General features: G+C 55.2%; 1 protein-coding gene across 1 annotated transcript; it reads left to right on the top strand.

The window, feature by feature from the left end:
• The first annotated feature begins 1,576 nt into the window (after positions 1 to 1,576).
• HIP1R (huntingtin interacting protein 1 related) lies at positions 1,577 to 19,900 on the top strand. Its single transcript, XM_086855373.1, has 32 exons — positions 1,577 to 1,808; positions 6,924 to 6,987; positions 7,405 to 7,547; positions 7,857 to 7,913; positions 8,135 to 8,215; positions 8,315 to 8,391; positions 8,681 to 8,742; positions 9,793 to 9,933; positions 10,382 to 10,439; positions 10,530 to 10,605; positions 10,783 to 10,920; positions 10,995 to 11,053; positions 11,119 to 11,191; positions 11,522 to 11,705; positions 11,830 to 11,918; positions 12,518 to 12,634; positions 13,057 to 13,158; positions 13,391 to 13,585; positions 13,785 to 13,932; positions 14,194 to 14,280; positions 14,550 to 14,657; positions 14,942 to 15,078; positions 15,627 to 15,737; positions 15,857 to 15,915; positions 16,066 to 16,096; positions 16,216 to 16,278; positions 16,730 to 16,830; positions 17,488 to 17,593; positions 18,285 to 18,408; positions 18,561 to 18,622; positions 18,730 to 18,921; positions 19,007 to 19,900. Exons 1-32 carry the CDS (start codon positions 1,716 to 1,718, stop codon positions 19,010 to 19,012), a joined length of 3,144 nt encoding a protein of 1,047 aa, XP_086711499.1. The 5' UTR covers positions 1,577 to 1,715; the 3' UTR covers positions 19,013 to 19,900.
• Positions 19,901 to 21,725: the final 1,825 nt, after the last annotated feature.

Raw genomic sequence — 21,725 nt, 5'->3', positions numbered from 1 at the left:
GGTGGGTATGGCCTCTCTTGGCACTGCAGAGGTAGCCAAGTATGATGTGACCTCTTTTTTAGCATTTAAACTGGATTGATCTTTGGTGATTGGGCAAGATGTGCTGTTATCACAATTTGAACTTACTTTTTAACTAAGAGCTCAAATGAGCTAATAAAGCTGATACTTTGCTGTGTCTCTCTTGCCCATTTAACACATTTAGCACTTGATTCCAGACACTTCTCAGCACAGATACAAGTGGGCTACTCAGCCCTGTGTAGGTTGGGAGCACTTTGGGACAGCAGTGCCTCTCCCACAGCCCTGTGCCAGTGTTTTTCCTGCTCTGGAGCAGCCAAGGGTGGGAGTTTCTGCTCCATCCACTGCCACCAATTATTGCTGAGAAACACAACACTCCACAGATTCCCCTTGTTAACTCTTTCATTTTCTGCTTTCTCTTTAATTACTCCAGTGACAGCCTTTCCTGCAGGTATTAATGGCCCCAGAATTAGGTGGCCAGTTCTGACAAGAGCTGCTGTTCTCCAGACTCTTTCCCTGCCTGCTCACCAGCATTACCCACAGAGGGAAGCTCAGCTGCTCCAGCACTTTCCAAGTTTCCTCAAGCCTTTACCAAGCATTTATTCCTCTACCTGCACAGAACCTTCTCAGGCTCCATCCTCACAATCTCCTGCTCTGGATATGACAAGAATTCCCCCTTAAAAAGCAATTCTAACGATGCTCACCCTGAAGCTGTTCCAGCAGCTACACAGAGAAATTGGTGCAACTTCCAAGCAGCAGCTGTGTTTAAATGTGTTTGAGATTATTTGGATGAACTCAGTGAGTTTAAACCCCTTGAGAGTTTAAAATGATGACTTTAAAATCAATATAGAAAACTGAGCTGGAGCGATGCATCGAGGACCTGAAGAGCCCTAGGATTTTGTGTCGGGGCTGCCCTGGGTTTGTGGAATGGGAATTAAGGGAATAACTGGGTTAATTTATTCACCACTAAGTGACTTAAAACCCAACTGCATTATTGACCACACTCTGATGTTGAAATGGAAACGCTTCAAACTCGGTGCCTTATTTCTGGAAGCAGATCAAATACTCCAGGGAGCTTTTTGCTATTGTATCCTTGGACTGAATTATTATTTAAAGACAACAAAGCTTCTGTTCAGCCGCGGCCTTTCCGCAGGGTGGATACGAGCTCCGGTCATTGACTTTGGTAACGGGAATTGGTGTTGGAGCTCCGCGGCCCAGAACGAGCTGCAGGTGCGGTGGGAGAGGGGTGAAGACGGGCGCTGAGAAGGGACGGTGGTGCTGGCGCTGACCGCCGTTCCTGGTGTTTCCTGAGCTGGGGAATCACCTTGGTGCCTGGTGCTACGGAACGTGTCCCCTTCTCCGTGTCCCCTCTCTGTGTCCCCCTCTCCGTGTCCCCCTTCTCCGTGTCCCCTTCTCCGTGTCCCCCTTCTCCGTGTCCCCTTCTCCGTGTCCCCTCTCTGTGTCCCCTTCTCCGTGTCCCCCTTCTCCGTGTCCCCTCTCCGTGTCCCCCCCGGGGCTGCTGCGCGGTCCCAGCTGCAGTTCCGAGCGCAGCCGCCAGGGGCGCGGCGGAGGCGCGGCGCAGTGCAGGGGCGGGGGGCGGGCGGCGCCGGCCGCTCCTGCCCGGAGCGCGGATACCGGAGCGCGGATACCGGAGCGCGGATACCGGAGCGGGGAGCGCGGATACCGGAGCGCGGCCCACCATGAACAGCATCAAGAGCGTGCCGGCGCGGGTGCTGAGCCGCCGCGGCGGCCACAGCCTGGAGGCGGAGCGGGAGCAGTTCGACAAGAGCCAGGCAAGGACGGCGGGAGGGGGCCGCGGGACCGGCCGCGGTTACGGTCCCGGTTCCGGTTTTAGTCCTGGTGCTGCTCCCGGCTGGGGAACGGGGCGGGCCGGCCCTTTCCGCGGGGCATCGCCTCGGGGCGCGCTGAGCGCGGGGGCTTCTCGGGCGATGCGATGGGACGGGATGGGGGGCGCGGGTCCCCGCCGGGCTCCGGGGAAGCCCCGGTAGAGCAGCGCGGCCGCCGTCCCTCTGCCCGCGGCCGCCCGTCCGTCCCCGGTGCCGGCGCCGCGCACTCCCCCGCCCCCACCTGCGCCGCCGCTTCCTCCCGGCGCGGCCGCGGGACGGTCCCGCTGGGGCTCCCGCCCGGGGCCCCGGTCCCGGCCCCGCCGTGCGCCGCCACCGCCCGGGCCCGGGCCCCGCGCTGCTCCCCCCGCACCTCCCGGGCCTTAGCGCAGGTAAACACGGCCGGCAGCACGCTGGGAAAGTTTTACGGTGTCGGCGGGAGCGCGGCCGAGCCCGGGGCTCCACGGCAGCCCCGCGCCCCCGGGAATGGGCATCTCCGCATCCCTGCCCAGCCCCGGCCCCGACGACACCGGGAATGTTTCGCACCGGGGCTGGATTCACCCCTGCCCCGCGGCTCCGGGAGCGGGGTGCTTGAACCCACGGAGGTGGCGGAGTGGAAACAAAGCCCAAAGGCGTTTGTGCCCCATCGTGTCCCGCTTGGCCGGGGTGTCCGCAGTCCTGTGGCCCCCACGGGGTGGGCAGTGGTCGGGCACCCATGGGGCTGGCATGGGGCTGGTGGGAAATGAAGTACTCAGCGTGGGCAGAGAGATGGAGACAGTGACGGGCTCGCCGCTGCCCCAGCAAAAATAACAGTGCCCTCCCGGCACGCCTCCTGTGACACCTCTGGTTTTGCAGGCTGTGCATTCATCGTAGATGTTTTTCCCTTTGCCCCTTTGCTTTGCGGTTCCTTCCTCAGCCTCTGGGCTGGTTTGGCCTCGGAGAGCGCCAGGGAAGGCAGGTGGAAATTTCAGGCCTCGCAGGGTCACCGTGCCGGGTAGGAAACGGAGCTTGTTGGGTTTGGGGAGAACACGAGAAAACCGGCAATTCCGGTTCCCTCTGGACGCGTCTCCTTCAATCGTCCCACCGGGCACCGCTGATAAACCATCGTTCGTGTGCCCGGGCAGGAGCAGAGCCCTCCTTCCCCCTCCCTTCCAGGGCATTTTGGGCTTTTCACTGGGACTTGTGCTCTGGAAATCTGCGCAGTCACAGGGATGCTGTGAGCGGAGATGTGGACAGGGCAAAGAGGTGGTTGCTCTCTGTTAGAGCTTTTTGCTCTCTGACCCCAGGCTCGCTGGCTGATGGCCACGTTCACTGCCCAGAACTGACCTTTCCAGCAACTGCTAAAAACTGTCCTAAAGGAGATTTATTCTGGTGTGTTTCTTGTAGTGGTGCTTCAGTGAGAGCAGAACTGTTCAGTGTCAGAACATGGGTATTGATCTGCCTTTTACCTCTAATTATAGCAGCTGCCCAGCCGGCCGCCGGTCGCCTCTGTGCCACAGGGGTGCTGCTGGCATGTCCCCTCCTCATCTCTGTGCCACAGGGGTGCTGCTGGCATGTCCCCTCCTCATCTCTGTGCCACAGGGGTGCTGCTGGCATGTCTGTCCCCTCCTCATCTCTGTGCCACAGGAGTGCTGCTGGCATGTCCCCTCCTCATCTCTGTGCCACAGGAGTGCTGCTGGCATGTCCCCTCCTCATCTCTGTGCCACAGGGGTGCTGCTGGCATGTCCCCTCCTCATATCTGTGCCACAGGAGTGCTGCTGGCATGTCCCCTCCTCATCTCTGTGCCACAGGAGTGCTGCTGGCATGTCCCTTCCTCATCTCTGTGCCACAGGGGTGCTGCTGGCATGTCTGTCCCCTCCTCATCTCTGTGCCACAGGGGTGCTGCTGGCACGTCCCCTCTGCTGCCTGAGGACTCTGTACCAGAATCCAGAGCCCCATCACCTTTTCTCCTGTGAGGGCCTGGGTGATGCCTGTGGTTACAGACAGGAGTTGCTGACCCTGCTGTGATCCCAGGCCCTTGTGGGTGACATGAAGATCACCTGCTTTCCCTGGAAATGCTTTTCCATGTCTTGTGTCAGGGTGATGTAGATGTCCCCCTCGGAGAAGCCGTGCGTGGGAAGTAGGAAATCACCATCCCACAGCAGGCGCTTGCTTGGCAGCCTGGCAGGAGGAAAAACTTGTCTTTTTCTGCTGCCACTTTTTGCTTTTCTTAAACAAAAGGTTAAAAAGCCAATGAGCTCTGGAACCTGCAGGTTTGCATTGTGTGTGACTGCCAAATGGTGTTTTCCTGGTGTAATTTGGGAAGGAGCAGCGTTAGGAAGGGAGCTCTGGAGTTCATAGCTCAGCTGTTCTGACAGCTCTCGTGCTGCCTGGCCAGGGAGGTTTCCTGCTGCCAAAAAAATCTCTCCTGCTGTGGCATCATGCTGGGACCTGACATCCACCTGGCCAGGTGGGGATTGGGACCCTGTGGAATGCCGGGGCTCTGGGCAGCTGTGGGCAGGATGATCAGCCTTAATTAAAAGCAGCCTGGAACAAAAGGGTGGATGTAAACTGTGCTCCTTCATTTGGGTGCTTTGATCCTGGCTTTAGTCAGCGGCTTGGTACGTGCGGGCTGTGAGCAAAGCACTGGGGCTGCAGCCCTGCGGGCTCCCACAGCCCACGGCCCGGCAGGTTCTGGGGTTGGCTCCTCTCCCTGCTGCCTCTCAGTGATGGGGAACAGTCCACAGGTTGCATTAAAGTTTTGGCCAGGCTGGTTGTGCACCTGCAGTGACAGCCAGGTCCTGGCCATCTCCGGACGTGCCAGTGGTGTCCCAAGAGGTTGGGTCAAGGGTGAATCTCCCCATTTTGGAGCCATCCTCCACAGCCTGGCTTTGCCAGGCAGCCAGCAGGAACATCCTGACAGCCAGCGGGTCCCAGGCTGTAGCACTGCCCCGTGCCCATCCCTGGTGCCACCATCCCGTTTTCCTGGATCTCCTGGCCAGCCTGGTGCTTGGAGGCAGTGAAAGCACACCTGGGCTGGCAGCTCTGAGGGGTTGGCACTGGTTTGGTGCCACTGTGGTTGATTTGGGACCGTGCTGGACGCAGTGTCTCATGTGGTGCTGTGGGTGGGCTGGGTCCAGTCCTTGTGCTGGACATGAAATGGCTCAGTGAAACCCCTGCACTGAATCACTAAGGATGAAACCAACCTCTCCAGCAGCTCCTGGGCTGAATTTTGGCTGATCAGGCTGTCAGTGAGACTAAGGGCAATAAATGCAATAAAACCACCACTGCCAGTGGGAATTACAGTTCTGTTTTGGGACAGACCAGCAGGGTCCCAGCCCACTGAGCAGCTGAAGGCCTGTCCCTGGGGACAGGGGACAACATTTGCTTTCCTGGGGGCCTGCCTGTCTCAGACTTTGACCTTTCTGGCTGTGCCTCCTCGGGTTCCATAGATGGGTTGGGATGAGCACGATGGGCTGGGACAGGCCTGTCTTAGGGCAGGCAGCAAAAGTCCCAGTTTGGGAGATGTGTCTACCCTGCTCCCTCTACAGAAAACACCTCAGTAAAGATGCATTAACTCCTTCAGCAGCTCTTCACTGCAGGATGCCTTTCCAAACCCTTCCTTGCCTCTGCTTGGTTGCTCCCTGGTCCATGATAAACCATCCTTTCTGTCAGTATCCCGTGGGAGGTGCTGGCATCCCTGAGGACCTGTGGCACATCTCTCTGGCCAAGCTGCCATCGAGGAGCCTCTGCCAGCTCCAGGCTTTGTGGTGGCTGTGAAGGCATTTGGGAGAGGCAGCTGTGCTGCAAGTGCCTGTTCCCGGGCACTCCAGGCTCGTTAACCTTTGGGGATAAGAGGATTACAGCAAGTCACCGGCTTAACTCTGCTGCTGCTTTACGGCCCCACATGGCGGGGTAACACCGGGACTCTCCTGGTGCAGGAAAGGCAAAGCTCTCCCCAGCAGCAGGCCTTAGCCTTTTGGGACAGGTTCACTCTTTGGGATGATTCAGTTTTGTTGCTGTCATGGTCAGTTTGGGGATAGCTGTTCTAGGCTCTCTTGGGTGCATGGACACCTTAGACATTGCCCCTTCAGTGTCGGGTTCCTCCTGCATAAGTCAGGAGCACTTGATAACTCAGCATCAGGTTCTTCCTCCTACAGGAAAGCACCTCATTTCAGGTGTCCCTGGACAAGCAGACATGTGGAATCAGTTGCTTTCCTGGGCAGGTAGATAGGATTTTTATAAGGTTTTATGGCTGTGGAGCTGCAGGGAGGGACTGAGTTCCTCTTCCGGCAGGAGTGCTGGCAGCGGGGCTGCTTCCTGCCTTCCCAGCTGGGACATTTTTCCTCTGCTGGTGACAGAGAGCTCATGGACACAGGCACAGCCCAAGTGCTCCTGTGAGGGTGAAGCAGCTCAGTCTGAGGAGGAGGAAGATCCTCATCAAAGACACAACTTGGATTTGCAGCCCATCAACATGTGGGAGATGCAACTGACTCCAGTCTGGGGTCATGCTTTGGAGGAAATTCCTAATTTAAAGTGTGCTGTGATCAAACATATCAAAATATAGATAATCCTCCTCTGATAATCACATTGCTCTGGATTTTTGCTCCATCAAGATGGGCATTGAGGTTGCCACTCCCTCCTTGCTTGGGGGCTGCTTTTCCCCACGTGCTGTTTGTGCGCAGCAGCATCCTCAAAAGAACCCAAAGCACTCCCCCGTGGTTCAAAGGCTCCTTGTGATTACACAAACAACCCTGGAATTTGGCATCTCACTGTTGTGCTTTAATGTTGCTCGGGCACAGCGCTGAGTTCAGGCTGCAAAAATGCAAAAATTGGTTTCCTGGGACAGGGACAGCCGGGAGCACCAGCAGCAGTGGACAGATCCTGCTGGGGATGGGGGGTTTAATGGATGCTTTGTTTGTGCATGAAAAGGCCTATTCTGGTGTGTTACAAATGACTTGGAGGTGACAAATGTGTTCTGAAATTCAGGGTATCCCCCAAAAGCACCAGCACTGCACTTTGGGGTGTCGGGGTGGCCATGGGGGTCACACCATGTCTGACAGGCACTCTCCCCTCCTCTTGCAGGCCATCAGCATCAGCAAAGCCATAAACACACAGGAAGCACCAGTGAAGGAGAAACATGCCCGCCGTATCCTTTCCCTTGGCTCCCAGGACAGCACGGAGGAGTTTGGGGTGTGGGGGTGTCACCCCCTGATGCTGGAGCCACAGGAGATTCGGGAGACAAAGATCCACACAGAGCTTGTTTTGGGGGCTGGCATCACATTGGTTGAGCCATCAGTGAAAAGGCAAACGAGCAGTGCAGTAAAATTGCATTTCTTTGGCAGTAAAATGCAGAGGGCCCATCGTGCCCTCGGCAGGGGGAGGCACACCCAAAAATGACAAATGAGGGTCTTACCTGGGGGTTTTACTGGGGGGGGGTGCAGCATTGTGCTGGTGATCCCTGTGCTCCCCTTTGCAATGAAAGGTGACAAAGAGCAGTCCCCAGCCCAGCCTGTCCCCTGCTCCTTGTGTACCCACGGTGTGTTGGCCTTGATTGGGCTGGAAGGGATCATCCTGGGGACACACCACGAGAAGGGAGCGTTCACCTTCTGGTCCTATGCCATCGGGCTGCCCCTGCCCAGCAGTGCCATCCTCAGCTGGAAGTTCTGCCACGTCCTGCACAAGGTCCTGCGTGACGGCCACCCCAACGTGAGTGTCCCCTCTGCAGTGTCCCTCCTGCTTCATGGGCAGGGGGAAATCTCTAGCTCTTGCCAACATCCCTCTGCACAGAGAGTGGGATCCCTTCCCTACCCCAACCTTTCCCAGGCTGTGGGGCACTGTTGTCTCGCATCTTTGAAACTTCCCCAAGCAAACCCCTGACCTTTGGGTGCCACGGGAAGGCTGGAACTTCTCCCAGAGCTGGAGTGGCGTAGTAAGGGGCTGGATCCCTCCTCTTCTCCAGCATCAGGGCAGGCAGCCAGCCCCACTGTGCCACATCCTTCCCTTTTTTATCCACAGGTTCTCCAGGACTGTCAGAGGTACCGCAGCAACATCCGAGAGACGGGGGACCTGTGGGTGAGTGGGGCGGAGTGGAGGTTTGGAGATGGCTCTGAGGAACACGGTGGGCACAGAGAGGGTGAAGCACTACCTGAAATAACCTCCTGTCTCTTTGGGTGATGGTTGTGTGCATGGTGAAGCCACAGGGCTGGTGCAGGTCACTGGCCCCCGTGGGATCTGCTGGATCTGGTTATGGTTCTGGATCTGGATTCCCCCTGTCTCCCCTCGTGTCTCTGCAGGGCCATTTGCACGACAGGTACGGGCAGCTGGTGAGCATCTACACACGGCTCCTGCTCACCAAGATCTCCTTCCATGTCAAGGTGAGACCCTCTGCCAGCTCATTCACCAGAATGAGGGAATGTGCCACACCAGCAAGAATATTAGCAGCAACTGATGGCTTTCTCCTTTCTTTTCCAAAGCATCCCGAGTTCCCCCCGGGCCTTGAAGTGTCAGATGAGGTGCTGGAAAAGACTGCAGGGACAGATGTGAACAACATGTGAGTGTCCTGGTGGGGCCCAGTGCCCAGGGTGTGGTCACCAGCTCCATGACCCCCAGCTGGACAAAACCACTCCAGGATGGGGCAGTCACCAGGATTCTGTGAACTGCTTGGATGGTGCCCAATTCCTCCTGCCCCCACAGAGCACTGTGGGGTGTAAATGCAGGGAGAAAAAGCCCCAAATTCTTTGTCAGAGCCTTTGCTGTCATGAGGACTCTCAGTGAATGCGAGCAGCTGGAGCAAAGATGTCTCTGCTGTCAAGTGATGGAGTTTTGGTTTGTTTTGGCAGCTTCCAGCTGACGGTCGAGCTGTTTGACTACCTGGACTGTGAGCTGAAGCTGTCAGAGTCAGGTGAGGAGGCGGCAGGGGCAGGTCCCTCCCGCTCGCCCTGGGGCTCTTGAGCAATAGTTTCGCTCTTTGGTCGGGAATGGAGTTCCGGGAGGCCGAGGTTGGAGGCTCAGGTCCCTCCTCCTCCTCCCAAGAGATTTCTGAGGTGGTTTCTTAGCTGGATTCCCCTGTTGAAGCTCTGTAGAGGCAGTTGTAGGAAAATATTTAGAGTGACTGCTTTGAACCCACCTGAGCAAGGCAGAGTGTTGTTTTCAGAGCAGAACTGCTCTGAAATATATATTTATTTTTTTTATGTACAACCACATTAATCATATTTATTAGGCAAATCCCTTCTGTCCCTCTGAAGCAGAGGATGGGGCTGTACTTCTTTTTAAAGACTCATTTCCCCTTGTTGAAACGCCTCCAGGGAGGGCTGGAGGCCCCTGCTCATGTCTGTCACCTCCTTAGGAATTTTTAGATGGCTTAGAGAGGTGGCAGCTTCTTCCTCTGTCGAGAGTCAGGAGCACAGAGCTGTCCTGGAAAACAGGGCACAGCGGGAGAGACCGTGCTCCCGGCTCCCAACAGCCTCCTGCTTCTCCTCCTGACCCAGTTATACAGAGAATTTATATTCATAAATACTTTAAAGCTGAGCAGGGAAGAAGCCAGGGTGGATATGCTGCCTGGATCCCTGCCAAGGGAAGGGATCTGTTTCCGAGCAGGGGCAGGCGAGGCTGCGGTGCCGCCAGGCTCGTCCCCTGCCCTGGGATCCTCTCCCAGATCCTTGCATGATTAAATAGAATGGAGCAAAACCTCTCACTTTCCCCAGCTGTGTTGTGCAGCAGCAGCATGAGAGCAGCGTCCTGGCGTTAAATCCCTCTTTATTTGGGGTTGGGGTGTCCATGGCAGAGCTGAGCACTTTCCCTGTGCCAGCGTGGTCCCTCTGGGTGTTTGTACTGCTCAGAGTGGGGCTGTTCTGAGCTCAGGGCAGCAGCCCTGGCATTTCCCTGTGCCCCACATCCGCCGTGGTTAATGATCAAGCGGTGTGGGCGGCTCTGCAAACACAGCTCCCCTCAGTTTTCAGGCAGCTCAACACCTCCATGGCCGTGTCGCAGATGTCGGCGGTGCAGTGCCGCCTGGCCCCCCTCATCCAGGTCATCCAGGACTGCAGCCACCTCTACCACTACTCCGTCAAGTTAATGTTCAAGCTGCACTCCTGTGAGTCCCGGGGATGTGCTCTGTGCTGGTGTTTGCCAGGGTGGGCTTCTGGGTCTGGGGATGAGGCTGGTGTGGATTGCAGCATCCATCGCCGTGTCCGTGTGTCCCAGCTGGGCTCTAGGGGCCTGCTCCATCCCACACAGACATTCCAGATAAAGGAATTAGAAGGACTTGTTCTTGATTAATTCAAACCCACGTGCCCTGGCCTGCCAGCCCCTGCATGGGATCACTGGGCAGCACAGTGCCAGCAGCCTCATGTGGGTATTTTGGAGTTCCCACACCCACATCTCCCTGTGCTGGGGGTGGAAACACCCCACTCCTGACCTTACCCTTCACATCTCACTCCCTCCCGGCTTTTACCCTGCTGGCTTTTGCAGTGGTGGGGGTCTGGGGGCACATGAACACACGTGCAGCCCCAGATCAGTCACAGCTGTCCCTCCTCACCCAGGTCTGCCAGCTGACACCCTGCAGGGCCACCGGGACCGCTTCCACGAGCAGTTCCGCAGGTAACTGGGGCCCAGGTGGGGTGGTGGGGTCCCCTCCTCCCTTCTTCCAAGCCCCCTCTCATCTCCCCTTTGTCTTTCCCACCTCTCCAGCCTTAAAAACTTCTTTAAGAAGGCATCTGACATGCTGTATTTCAAGCGGCTCATCCAGATCCCTCGGCTGCCGGAGGTATGGCAGGATTTGCTGTGGTGCTCTGGAGAGCTTGTGGGTGCCTCCCTGAATGACTTTGGGGTCTGGGGACACTGCAGAGGGACCCAGGGCTGGCTCCCTCCCTTCCCTTGGTACTCTGCCTCTTGCAGTTCCTGAACCCCCCTGCAAGGCTGCAACAACTTCTTGTCCCTGCAGAGCCCCCCAAACTTCCTGCGGGCGTCGGCGCTGGCCGAGCACGTGAAGCCAGTGGTCGTCATCCCCGAGGAAGCCCCCGAGGACGAGGAGCCAGAGAACCTCATTGAGATCAGCACAACTTCCACCACAGAGCCACAGGTGGGTGCCTGGGGCTGGCAGGGAGGGCAGGCTCCCGTGTCCTGGCTCAGCTCAGCACCCTCTGTCCTCCCCAGATCACCTCGGATCTGTTTGAGCAAACCTTCGGGCCGCCCAACGGCGTTTGGGATGACAGGTATGGGGGGGCCAGCAGGGGCCAGTGGCTGCTGCCACGTGGGACCAACCTGCCTTTGTCCACAGGGATGCACAGATCGAGAGCCTGAATAAGGAGGTGGAAACTCTCCGTGCAGAGATGAAGAAGATTAAATTGGAGGTAAAGCCCGGCTGGGGTGGGAGAACGGGGGGGGGGGGGGGTTTGGTGCTGTGTTGTGGAAACCCTGAAGGGATGCAGCATGAGCAGGGTCCTGCCATCCAGTGTTGTGTTTTGGGACCTCTCCCAGTGCCAGGATGTGATTCCTGATGGGGTGGAGGCATGTGAGACCTGTCCCTTGCTGTCACGATGTTATCAGCAGGGACAGAGTGACTGCAGGGGTAAAGGGGAGAGCTTTCCTGTGCATCCCACGGCTGCTTTGCCCAAAGGGGGCTCCTGGATGGGGGTGCTGGGGAGGGCAGGGCCGTGCCCCAGTGCCCTGTGACCCTGCAGGCGCAGCACTACATCACCCAGCTGAAGGCACAGGTGAACAGCCTGGAGGGAGAGGTGGAGGAGCAGCGCAAGCAGAAGCAGAAGGCGCTGGTGGACAACGAGCAGCTGCGGGACGAGCTGGAGAGGCTGCAGAGGGTGAAGCAGGACAGTGACAGGTCACAGCGCCTCTGTGCTGAGGCCGAGAGTAGGTGTCCTGGGGTGTCCTGGGGTGTCCTGGGGTGTCCTGTGGTGTCCTGGGGTGTCCTGGGGTGCCTGTGGTGCTCATGGGCTGCCCTTGCTGTGGTCCCTGAGGGTCTCCCTCCCTGCAGAGAAAGCCAGTGCCACTGAGATCCGCTACACGAAGCTGAAGGAGAAGCACAGCGAGCTCATCAACACCCACGCCGAGCTCCTGAGGAAGGTAACGCTGCTGCCTCTGCAGGCAGGGCCTGACACTGAGGGCAATGGCCTGGAATTAAATCCCTCCCTTTTGGGGTTGGGGTATCCAAGGCAGAGCTGAACACCCTTTCCCTCTTCTATCATGGTCCCTTTGGGTGTTTCTGTTGTTGTTTTTTGGGGTGTTTTTCCTGTTGCTTGGTCTGTTTCTGCTGGTTTCTGTGTCCAGTGGGATATCACTTGTACCAGCAGTCATGGGATGCTTGGCTCCAGTCCTGGAAAGGGGCTCTTGAGGGATGTGCTGGTGGTGGGGATCCTGTGTCTCAGTTGTGCCACTCACCTGTTTTGTTCTTTGGGTGTTTTGATCTTGCTTTTGTCCCTTTGTCCCTCTGCCGCCACTGGTGTGGTTTGTGCCTGCCCAGTCCCCCTGTGCTGCTCCCGTCCCCCTCTGAGCACCAGGCAGGGGGCACCCCTTGAATCCATGTCCACTGTCAGCCAGCATTTGGATGCTGTGAGGAAAGGCATCTTGGAGCTATCCCTCAGCCAGAATTGGGTTGGAATGAGTGTGGGGACAGTGAGGTTCCTCCTTGGAACCTCACCTTGGAGCCCCATGTCCCTCCACAGAACGCTGACACCGCCAAGCAGCTGACAGTCACGCAGCAGAGCCAGGAGGAGGTGGCACGTGTCAAGGAGCAGCTGGCATTTCAGGTGGAGCAGGTCAAGCGAGAGGCTGAGATGAAGGTGAGCTCTGGATCCTTCCCTGCCAGCACTGAGCCCTCCCCAGCCTGTTTGGGAGCAAGGGAAAGGGGTGTTTGTTGCTGTTGGGCCCTGATTCCAAGCAAGAGTTGCCCTGGTTCCTCAGGAAGGTGTTAATACATGACTCCTCCCAAATATATCACTCTTCCCATTCCCTCTTGCCCAAATCTGCCTTTTCTTCCTCCAAGAAAATGCCACAATGCAAATTGATGGGTTTGAGTGCTTTCATTGTCTGGGGGCTGCTCCCAAAGTTCCTGGTGTGGGAAAAGGACCCCTTCCAGGAGACACCCCCTGCCCAAGACCCCGAGAGCCCCTCCCTGCACAACATGGCTGGGTTCATTCCCTCCATCCCGGCTGGTGCTGGGGCGTGGAGGGGGCTGAGCCCTGGGCACGGTGTGTGGGCACAGCTGGAGGACCAGAGCCTGCAGATGGAGCAGCTGAGGCAGGAGCTGGAGGCCCGTCGGGACGAGCTGGAGCAGGCGCAGCGCTCGCTCAGCCAGGCCAAGCAGGTACGGGGCTGGGGAGGGGCAGCACGAGCCCAGGTCCCATCAAACCCTGTCCCAGGGTGATGGGACCTGCCAGCACTGCCCAGCCACAGCTTCAGCAGCAGCCCAAGAGCTGTCCCAGCGCTGAGTGTGGGCCCAGCCCGTCAGTGTCACGAGCCTGGCACGTCCTCCTGCGTGTCTGTTGGGCTCCCAGCAGTGACAGGGCAGTGACAGGGTGTCCTGGCACCCATGGCAGGCAGGTGTGGAGCTCAGCGCCCAGGTGGATGCTCTGCACGCCGAGAAGGAGGTGCTGAGGCGGTCAGTGAGCGAGAAGGAGTGTGAGCTGCTGTCCACACGTGGCCTCATCGAGGAGAAGGAGCTGCAGCTGAGCCAGGAGGCAGACAAGGCCACGAGGGAGATCCGAGAGCTCCAGGGCAGGCTCCTGGAGAAGGTACAGTGCTGTGTGAAGAGCTTGCTGCCCCTCTGCTCACCGGGGTGAGGTGTTTGGGGGTGCCAGCCGATGCAGCCAGTGGGATTTCGCTTGTACCTGCAGCCATGGGATGGTTGGGTCTAATCCTGGAAAGGGCCTCTCGAGGGATACACTGCTGATGGGGATGCTGTGCCACTCACCTGTTCCTCCTGCCCCACAGAGCACCCAGGAGCAGAGCCTGCAGCAGAAGCTGCTGGAGGAGCAGTTTGCAGTCCTGCAGGAGACAGTGAGAGAAGCCCAGGGCATTCTCCGTGACGCCATGGCCAAGCTGGACGACCCCCTGCACCTCCGCTGCACCAGCTCCCCAGGTATGTCCTGCTCATCCAGGGCCTGACACACACCGTGCCTTCTCCCTCCTGGACAGACCACGTTGCATCTCAGCTCTCCCATGGCATTTTTTCCATCGTGCTTGAAGCAGTTGAGGTCGGATTTGCCAGGATGAATTTTTAGCTGTCATCCTCAGCACTGTTTTGCTCAGATTTTAGTGCTGTTCCCCTTGTGGAGTGAGCACTGGTGCAGTCACCCAGCAGCCTGGCCGTGCTAAGGAAATGAAATGCAATTCCTTGCAGATTACCTGCTGAGCCGGGCGCAGGCGGCGCTGGAGTCCACGGATGCCCTGGAGAAGGGGCACGCGCAGTACGTGGCCTCCATGGCAGGTACCTGGGGCTGGGGACTGGCATTGCTCCCAGCTTGCTCGTGTTCCCACACACCCAGCAGCCCCTGGTGGCCTCGGGCAAGCGGCAGTGCCCTGGTGACAGAGGGACACAGACGGGGCCGGGGGTTCCCGTGTGCTCCCGGGCTGGAGGGGTCAATCCCAACATCTTGTGCTGATCCTTGAGTGCCTTCAGGGATGAGCTGCAGCCCCCAGGACCTGGCAGGGGGTGCCCTGGGCTGGCAGCTCCTGACCCTGTGCTGTCTGTGGCAGATGCTGCGGGGCTGGTGGGGGCTCTGGCCCTCTTTGCTCACCTGACGGCCGACACCATCGTCAACGGCAGCGCCACGTCCCACCTGGCCCCCACCGACCACGCTGACCGTGAGTGCAGGAATGCAGGGGGAACTGGGGGGGATTTTCTCATGGGCCTTTTCTTTAGGGAGGCCATGCCAAAGCCTCCTGTGCCAGGGGCAGATTTGACCAAGGACAGCACATTCCCCATGCTCCCCTTCCTGAAGTGCCCCTCCCTGGGCCACTTTGCTCCTGGAAACTCATTTGTAATCTCCTAGAAGACATTTGCTGGATGCTGCTGGTGCTCAGCTGTGGATGAGGGGAGGAGGAAGATGAGGGTGGGCAGGGCTGGCACCAAGCTGTGCTCTCCACAGGGCTGACAGAGACGTGCCGGGAGTGTGGCCAGCGGAGCCTGCAGTACCTGGATGAGCTGAAGGACAGGCAGAGGCTGGGCAGGGCCCAGCTGGGGGACGTGCAGGGGGCACTGCGAGAGGTCCTGCAGCTGGCCCAGGTAGGAGATGAAGCCCAGCACAGCCACCTTCCCACTCGTGGCTGGCAGGGTGGGTCCCAAGGGACACTTTGGGGTGGTTTATCCCCCATACCCACAAGTCCTGCTGCTTTCCTTGAGCCATCTCAGCTTCTGAGCACTGAGACCCTTCCTGGTGGTGTGCAGAGCTGGTCACCCTCAGCTCAGCTGAACTCTTTCAGCCCAGTAACCCCTGTGGAAGGAAACTTCCCATCTTTCAAATTTTCCTCCTCGTGAAGCCCCTATTAGTCTTTTCCTTTACACCACTGTTCCACTCTCCAGAGCCCTATGGAGCTGAAACTGCTCCTGTGATGGAGTTTTGTCACCTTGATTTGGGGCATTTCTTATCTCTGAGGTCCCTGTGCCATGATTGCTGCAGGTTGGTGGCACGTGTGCCTTCACCTTTGCAGGCTGCAGGATTATTTGGTGGGGGCAGGAAGGAATTTGATATCTTGGTTTGTAGTTATTCCTTATAAATATTCCCTTCTGTTTCTCTGCCTAAAACCCCCTCATGCCTGCTGCCTCCTCTGCAGGAGCTGAGACCCAAGAGCCTGGACATCAAGCAGGAGGAGCTGGGGGACATGGTTGAGAAGGAGATGGCCTCCACCTCGGAGGCGATCGAGGATGCTGTCAGGAGGATAGAGGTGAGACAGAGCTGCAGGATGGGCCATTCTGGGGCCTTGGGGTGGCAGAGTGTCCATCACTCCTCCACCTTTCTCACCCTAACATGGCATCCCACTCTTCCTCGTGTGTTTTCCAACAGGAGATGATGAGCCAGGCCAGGAATGAGAGCTCTGGGGTTAAGCTGGAAGTGAATGAACGGTGAGTTTTGGGGAGGGACTTGTGACAGGTCTGTGCCCTGCTGGGGTGTGCTCTGCTCCAGAACAGGCTGGCTGGTCTCGAGAAAAGCCCCATTTTCTGGAGCCAAAACTTCCCTGGATGCTGAACACTTTTGCTCTTGCTTTCCTCCAGGATTCTGAACTCCTGCACGGATCTAATGAAGGTCAGTGCTGCAGAAACCCATCTGGGGTGCACAGAACTGTAACCTCCCACCAGCAGCAGCATCAATCCTCCTCTATAGGACCCCCATCAAACCCCAAAACCTGTTTTCCTTCATTCCAGGCTATCAGACTTCTTGTAACAACATCTACAAACCTGCAGAAGGAGATAGTGGAAAGTGGCCGGGTAAGTCCTTACACTCATCTTTTTGTACTGACATCAAATACAGGAGAATTTCCCCCAAATTTCAGAAACACTCTGGATTCATGTTAGCAGCACTCTGGCTGTCCCAGTTGCTGGAGGTGGGCTGCTCAGCCCTGTGCTCTCTTGCACAAATTGCTGCCACCCTTGCAAAGCCTTGTCCATCTAAAGATGATGGCCCAAACTTGTGTGTGTTAAACCAAACCCAGTTTAAATTTGTGGGCTTGGGACTCTGATGGTTTTTTTGGTGATAAGTATTTAAGCAGGTCTGTAAGAGCAGCATGAAGAGCACAGAAATGCTCTCACTCCCTTGATTTATGGCTTTATATATTAATTTTCATACTGTTACACTTTATAAGGCTATTTAATATGGATTTATATGTTGTTGTATATTAGACACAAGTTAATCCAGGCCATAATATTCTCCTAACAACAGGGGGCAGCAACAACTCAGGAGTTTTACGCCAAGAACTCTCGCTGGACCGAAGGGCTGATCTCTGCCTCCAAGGCCGTGGGCTGGGGAGCCACACAGCTCGTGTAGGTACCCCCAGGCCAGGAACTTCCCCTGGGACACGGCCCCATGGGCTGCACCCAGGGCTGCCTCCTTCCTCCCTGTCACCCAGCATCCAAAATTCCCCCTGCTGAATTGCTAATTCCTCGTGGAGCATCACTGCTGGCTCCTTATGGAGATCCTTGCTGGCTTTTTCTGGCCCCTCAGTTTGGTTCGTTGCTGATTCCTCACGGGGCATCGTAGCCTGGGTTGGGACACCCAGCTGGGGATGGCAGTTCCTCCCTGTCTGCAAAATGTGAAATCAAAGCCCCCCTGCCCCGTGTGCTCAGATGGTTGTGGATGGGGTGGTTGGGGTTGGGGCAGGGTGTTCCCTGTGCCACTGCAGGAAATGTGGGGGGATCTTTTGGGCAAAGCTTTAAAAATCTCATCCATTATGAAAACAAAATCCTGCCTCTGTCCAAATCGCCTGGATCATGGCTTTGAGTAATTGCTCTGTGAATGAGCTTTAATAACAGCTGGACTCCAAGATCTCAGAGATCTTTTCCAACTATAACAATTCCATGACTCTGTAATTACAAAGCTGCTGGATCCAGATGCTGCTTTCTGAGGGTATTAGCAGGAGATAAATAATCTGCTCTTGCTCTGTTGTGTCTGACACAATCTCCCTTTGGCCCCCACCGCAGGGAGTCTGCGGACAGGGTTGTCCTGCACACGGGGAAATACGAGGAACTGATCGTCTGCTCCCACGAAATCGCTGCCAGCACAGCCCAGCTGGTGGCTGCCTCCAAGGTGGGTGTCCCAGCAGCATCCTCTGCATCTCCTCACGCTGTCCCACGGTGTTCCCATCCTCTCTGCCAATCCTGCAGCCCCCCAGAGCAGGGAGAAGGGAAGCCCTTGCTATTTTCCCGTCTGTGGTTTTAATCCATGTGTTGATTATTCCCACACCCGAGGCTTGCCTTGGAAATGAAGATGTGTAAAACCTCCCATCTTCCTCCTGTCAAGCTGGTTATGTAAAAAAAAAATGTTAATAACTACCAAGAATTCCAGAAAAGCACCTGCAGGAGCTGGAATTGAGGATGGGAGACTTCGGTCCTTGCCACGTTTCCTCGGGTGTGGGTGGAAGTGAGGGGTGGAGCACACAAAGGTGCAGGTGTGGGGGAAGGGGGTCCACAGGGATTTTTACACCAGATGGTTTTAAAATTAAGGAGCACAGCTAAAAAAGCTGTGTCTTCACTGCTTGAGTGCTTTGCTCAGGTGGGAGCAGAGCTGGTTTGGTGCCCTGGGGCTGAAGGGCTTTGCAGGGATCACCTTGTCTGGCCATGATGGGATCACTGAGGATAAACCTTCCCATCTGCCCATCCATCCATCCATCCTTTCCACTCCCAGGTTCTCGTGCCCAAAAGCTCTTTGCCTCTGCCTGGGGCTCACTGGAGCTCCATGGAGGGGTCGTGGTGGGCACCCAAAGCCAATTCCTTTGCAGGTGAAGGCTGAGAAGAGCAGCAGGAACCTGGCCAGGCTCCAGGAGTGCTCACGCAACGTCAACGAGATGGCAGCAAACGTGGTGGCTTCAACCAAGTCGGGGCAAGAGCAGATAGAGGAGAAAGGTGAGGTTTTTTGAAAGGAAAAGGTAGAAAAACCCAACCCAAATCCCTTCCAGGCCTGGGGAACAGCCCGTGGTGTCCATGCAGCACTGTTTTGGCACATGAGGGTCCTCTGTGAGGGCTGCACTCAGCGGAGGCCCCGCTTCCCTCCACAGACACCATGGACTTCTCGGGCATGTCCCTCATCAAGCTGAAGAAGGAGGAGATGGAGACACAGGTAGGGAGGGCCCTGAGGCGGATTCAGCGCGGCTGCAGACAGACCCTGCCCCGCCCTGGGGGTCTCTGTGCCTCCAGCACAGCCCCCAGGATGGGATTTGGGCGCAGGTGAAGGTGCTGGAGCTGGAGAAGCGGCTGGAGGGCGAGCGGGTCCGTCTGGGCGAGCTGAGGAAGCAGCACTACGTCCTGGCCGGGGGCTGCGAGGACGCTCCGGAGGACGGGGAGGCCAGGCCGGCGCCGGCGCCGCGACGAGGGATCCTCAAGAAGCCTCCCATTGCCCAGAAACCCGGCCTGGGGCAGGTGGGGCCTGGCTGGGGTGCAGCTGGGCAGGGGGGCAGATCTTGGCACGAGTTCTGACCTCTGGCTTTGTCCCCTTCTCCTGCAGCCCTAGCGAGCCCCCGGCCCCACACGTCACGTTGCCTTCGCGCTGCTGTGCCTTCACGCGCGGGGTCTCCTCAGCGCCCGGCCTGGAAACAATCCCAAACTGGATGTTTTTTAAGGAATATATTTTATTTTTATTTTTGTTTTCCTCTTTTGTTGGAGCTGTAGAGAGGCGGCGCTCCTGCGCTCCCCGGGCACTGCTGAGTGCTCTCCTCCTCCTTTCTCCTTTTCCTCCTCCTCTTTCTCTTCCTTCTTCTCCTCTTCCTCCTCCTCTTTTTCCTCCTCCTCCTCACCTGCCAACCGGCTCTCCCGGTTTAATTTAATTTGGGTTTGTTTGGGTTAATTTTTTTTTTTTAAAGGACTTTCTCAGCACTAGAAGTTTTCAGTAAATGTAGCTGTACTGTACTGCTCAGACCCTTTCCAAGAACTGTGAACTGGTTTTACAGTAAGAAACTGGTGGGCTTTTCTTGCAAGCGTTTTTTTTAAATTCCCCTTTTTCCAGCCTGAGGAATATTTGACTTCATTTTGGCACGGGATCAGCCCTCAGCAGGAAGGGAAACGTTTGCCTTCCCCAGCACATGGAGCAGGGCTTTTGTTAGGGAAAAGTAGTTCCTGACACACACTGGCAATACAAACATTTTTATTTTTTTTTTTCCTTTTCTATTTTTTATTACTACAGCAATGTCAAGGGATCAGTTGCATTATGTTTTATATTTAAGATAATTAGCAGAATTAAATCTAACCGTGGCCTATGGGAGCCAGGGGCTAGAGAAGTCTGCAGCAATAAGGAATTACTGATGTGGAGAGATGTGGGGGCAGAATCAAAATCCTGTCAGCTGTGTCTTCCCTTGGAACAACTGCCAGGATGTAGATTATTAAAGGAGCAATATTTAAAATACTTTTGTGTTGCTTTGTTGTTGGGAAGGGAGGTGATGACAGGCCCAGGACCATGATAGGGCTCAGGGAACTGAGCTGTGGGGCAGAGAGAAGCAGTAAATTAGCTAAATGTGCATAAATATATCTACATAAATATATATATAGAGTCCTCTCTATGTATGTGTAGCCATATGTATCTATGGTTCTGCATGTGCCTATATATATATATATATATATATATATATATATATACACATTTTTGCATATTTTATATACCTATACTGTTATGCACTATATAAAAAATGTAATATATAGGAGATAATTATATTTTATAATTATTATAGAGAGGTAATATATTTATAATATTAGTTAATTATATATATTTATAATATATATTAGTATATATTATATACATGTTATATATTATAGATCATATATTTTATATATATATAATAGGCAGCTGTATTTGATACAGAATATCATAAGGGTGATAAGACTGAACTCTAAATGCTTCACGGTGACCACAGCTGCCTTGAGTTTCAGTGGTGACTTGTGAGGGTCCTTGTCATGTTTGGTAACATTTACACCCATCCCTTGTTACCCCTCAGCCCCAATTACAATCAAATTTCATAAAAGCCACAGTAGAACCCAGGGCTTTCCACCTGTGACTGCCAAGAGGCTGCAGAGCAATCACCAGGAATTACACGTGGCTGTATCTCAGGTAAACACATTTACAGGGTATTTCATTGTTTATTTTAGTTGTGTAGCAGTCTGGTCTGAGGTTACACATCACAAAAGTGACTTTACAGGTTTATGGGCAGTGGCTCAAGTGCTCATTCCCCAGCAGGGCTCTGACCCTGCAGCTTCTGCTCAGATCTCTCCAGCCTGGAGGTTTCTTCCCTGCTCAGCCTTTCCGGAGCCCTGGCAGAGGCTTCACAGCCCTGTCCCGCTGCCACATCGGGTGACAATGACACAGCAGTGGCTGGGGCCACCTCCCTGCTCAGTTTCGTTTCTCTCAGAGCCCTTTTCTCTCAAGGAAATGCTTTCTGCAGGAGCTCAAGGGCTATTTATAGACAGTGATAAAGATATATTTGCTGGGAGACTGACGTCACCCGACCACTCACACCATCACATTTCACCACGGAAATACTGATTAATCAAGAATGAAAACTTCTAAACTCTCACTACCCTAAGTCTAGCCACAGTCCTACTTAAAGGATTGATTATATTTAAAAGAATTAAAAAATAAAATGTGGCTTTGAGATTGATGCTGTGGCTAAATGTAACTTCTTCACCCCCACTGCTGTCACACTCTGAAACCATCCAGGCCAGCATAATCGAAAGTCTCAAAAAGTAGCAGCACAAATAAAAACAAGCTCTATAAACCACTTGAAATGTAACCTAAGTTATTTTTTTGTACAAAAAATTATTCTTACTGTCCAGTCTAGTTTTTTTTTTTCTTCAGTCCTGCATTTTTTTTGGAAAGTGTTTGCTATTTGTAGCTGACAAAAATATCAGAATGACAAACTGTGTGTCTGCAAAGGTTTATTTTGAGACTCCATCAAGACATCCTGTTGTGCAGGATCCAATTTGTTAATGGCTTTCAAATGCCATTATTGTGGCTGTGGAGAGGAAGACGTTTCCCTCAATATGATCCCAAGAACAAATTTTACTCTGTACCTGTAAGAGCAGCAAGGAAAATAACCAAGTTGTGAAATATTCCACCTTCTTCTCCCTTCCACCAAGGTGAGTAGAATTAATTTTTTCTTGAAGCAGCTTTCCAGCAGGCTGTTACCACAGCCCTCCTCTGGCTCACTGAGTAGCCAAACCTCCTGTGGCCACAGATG

This window comes from Cyanistes caeruleus, chromosome 18 (genome assembly GCF_971803275.1).
Source record: "Cyanistes caeruleus chromosome 18, bCyaCae1.hap1.1, whole genome shotgun sequence".
NCBI lineage: Eukaryota > Metazoa > Chordata > Aves > Passeriformes > Paridae > Cyanistes > Cyanistes caeruleus.
This window is presented reverse-complemented; position numbering and strand designations above follow the sequence as displayed.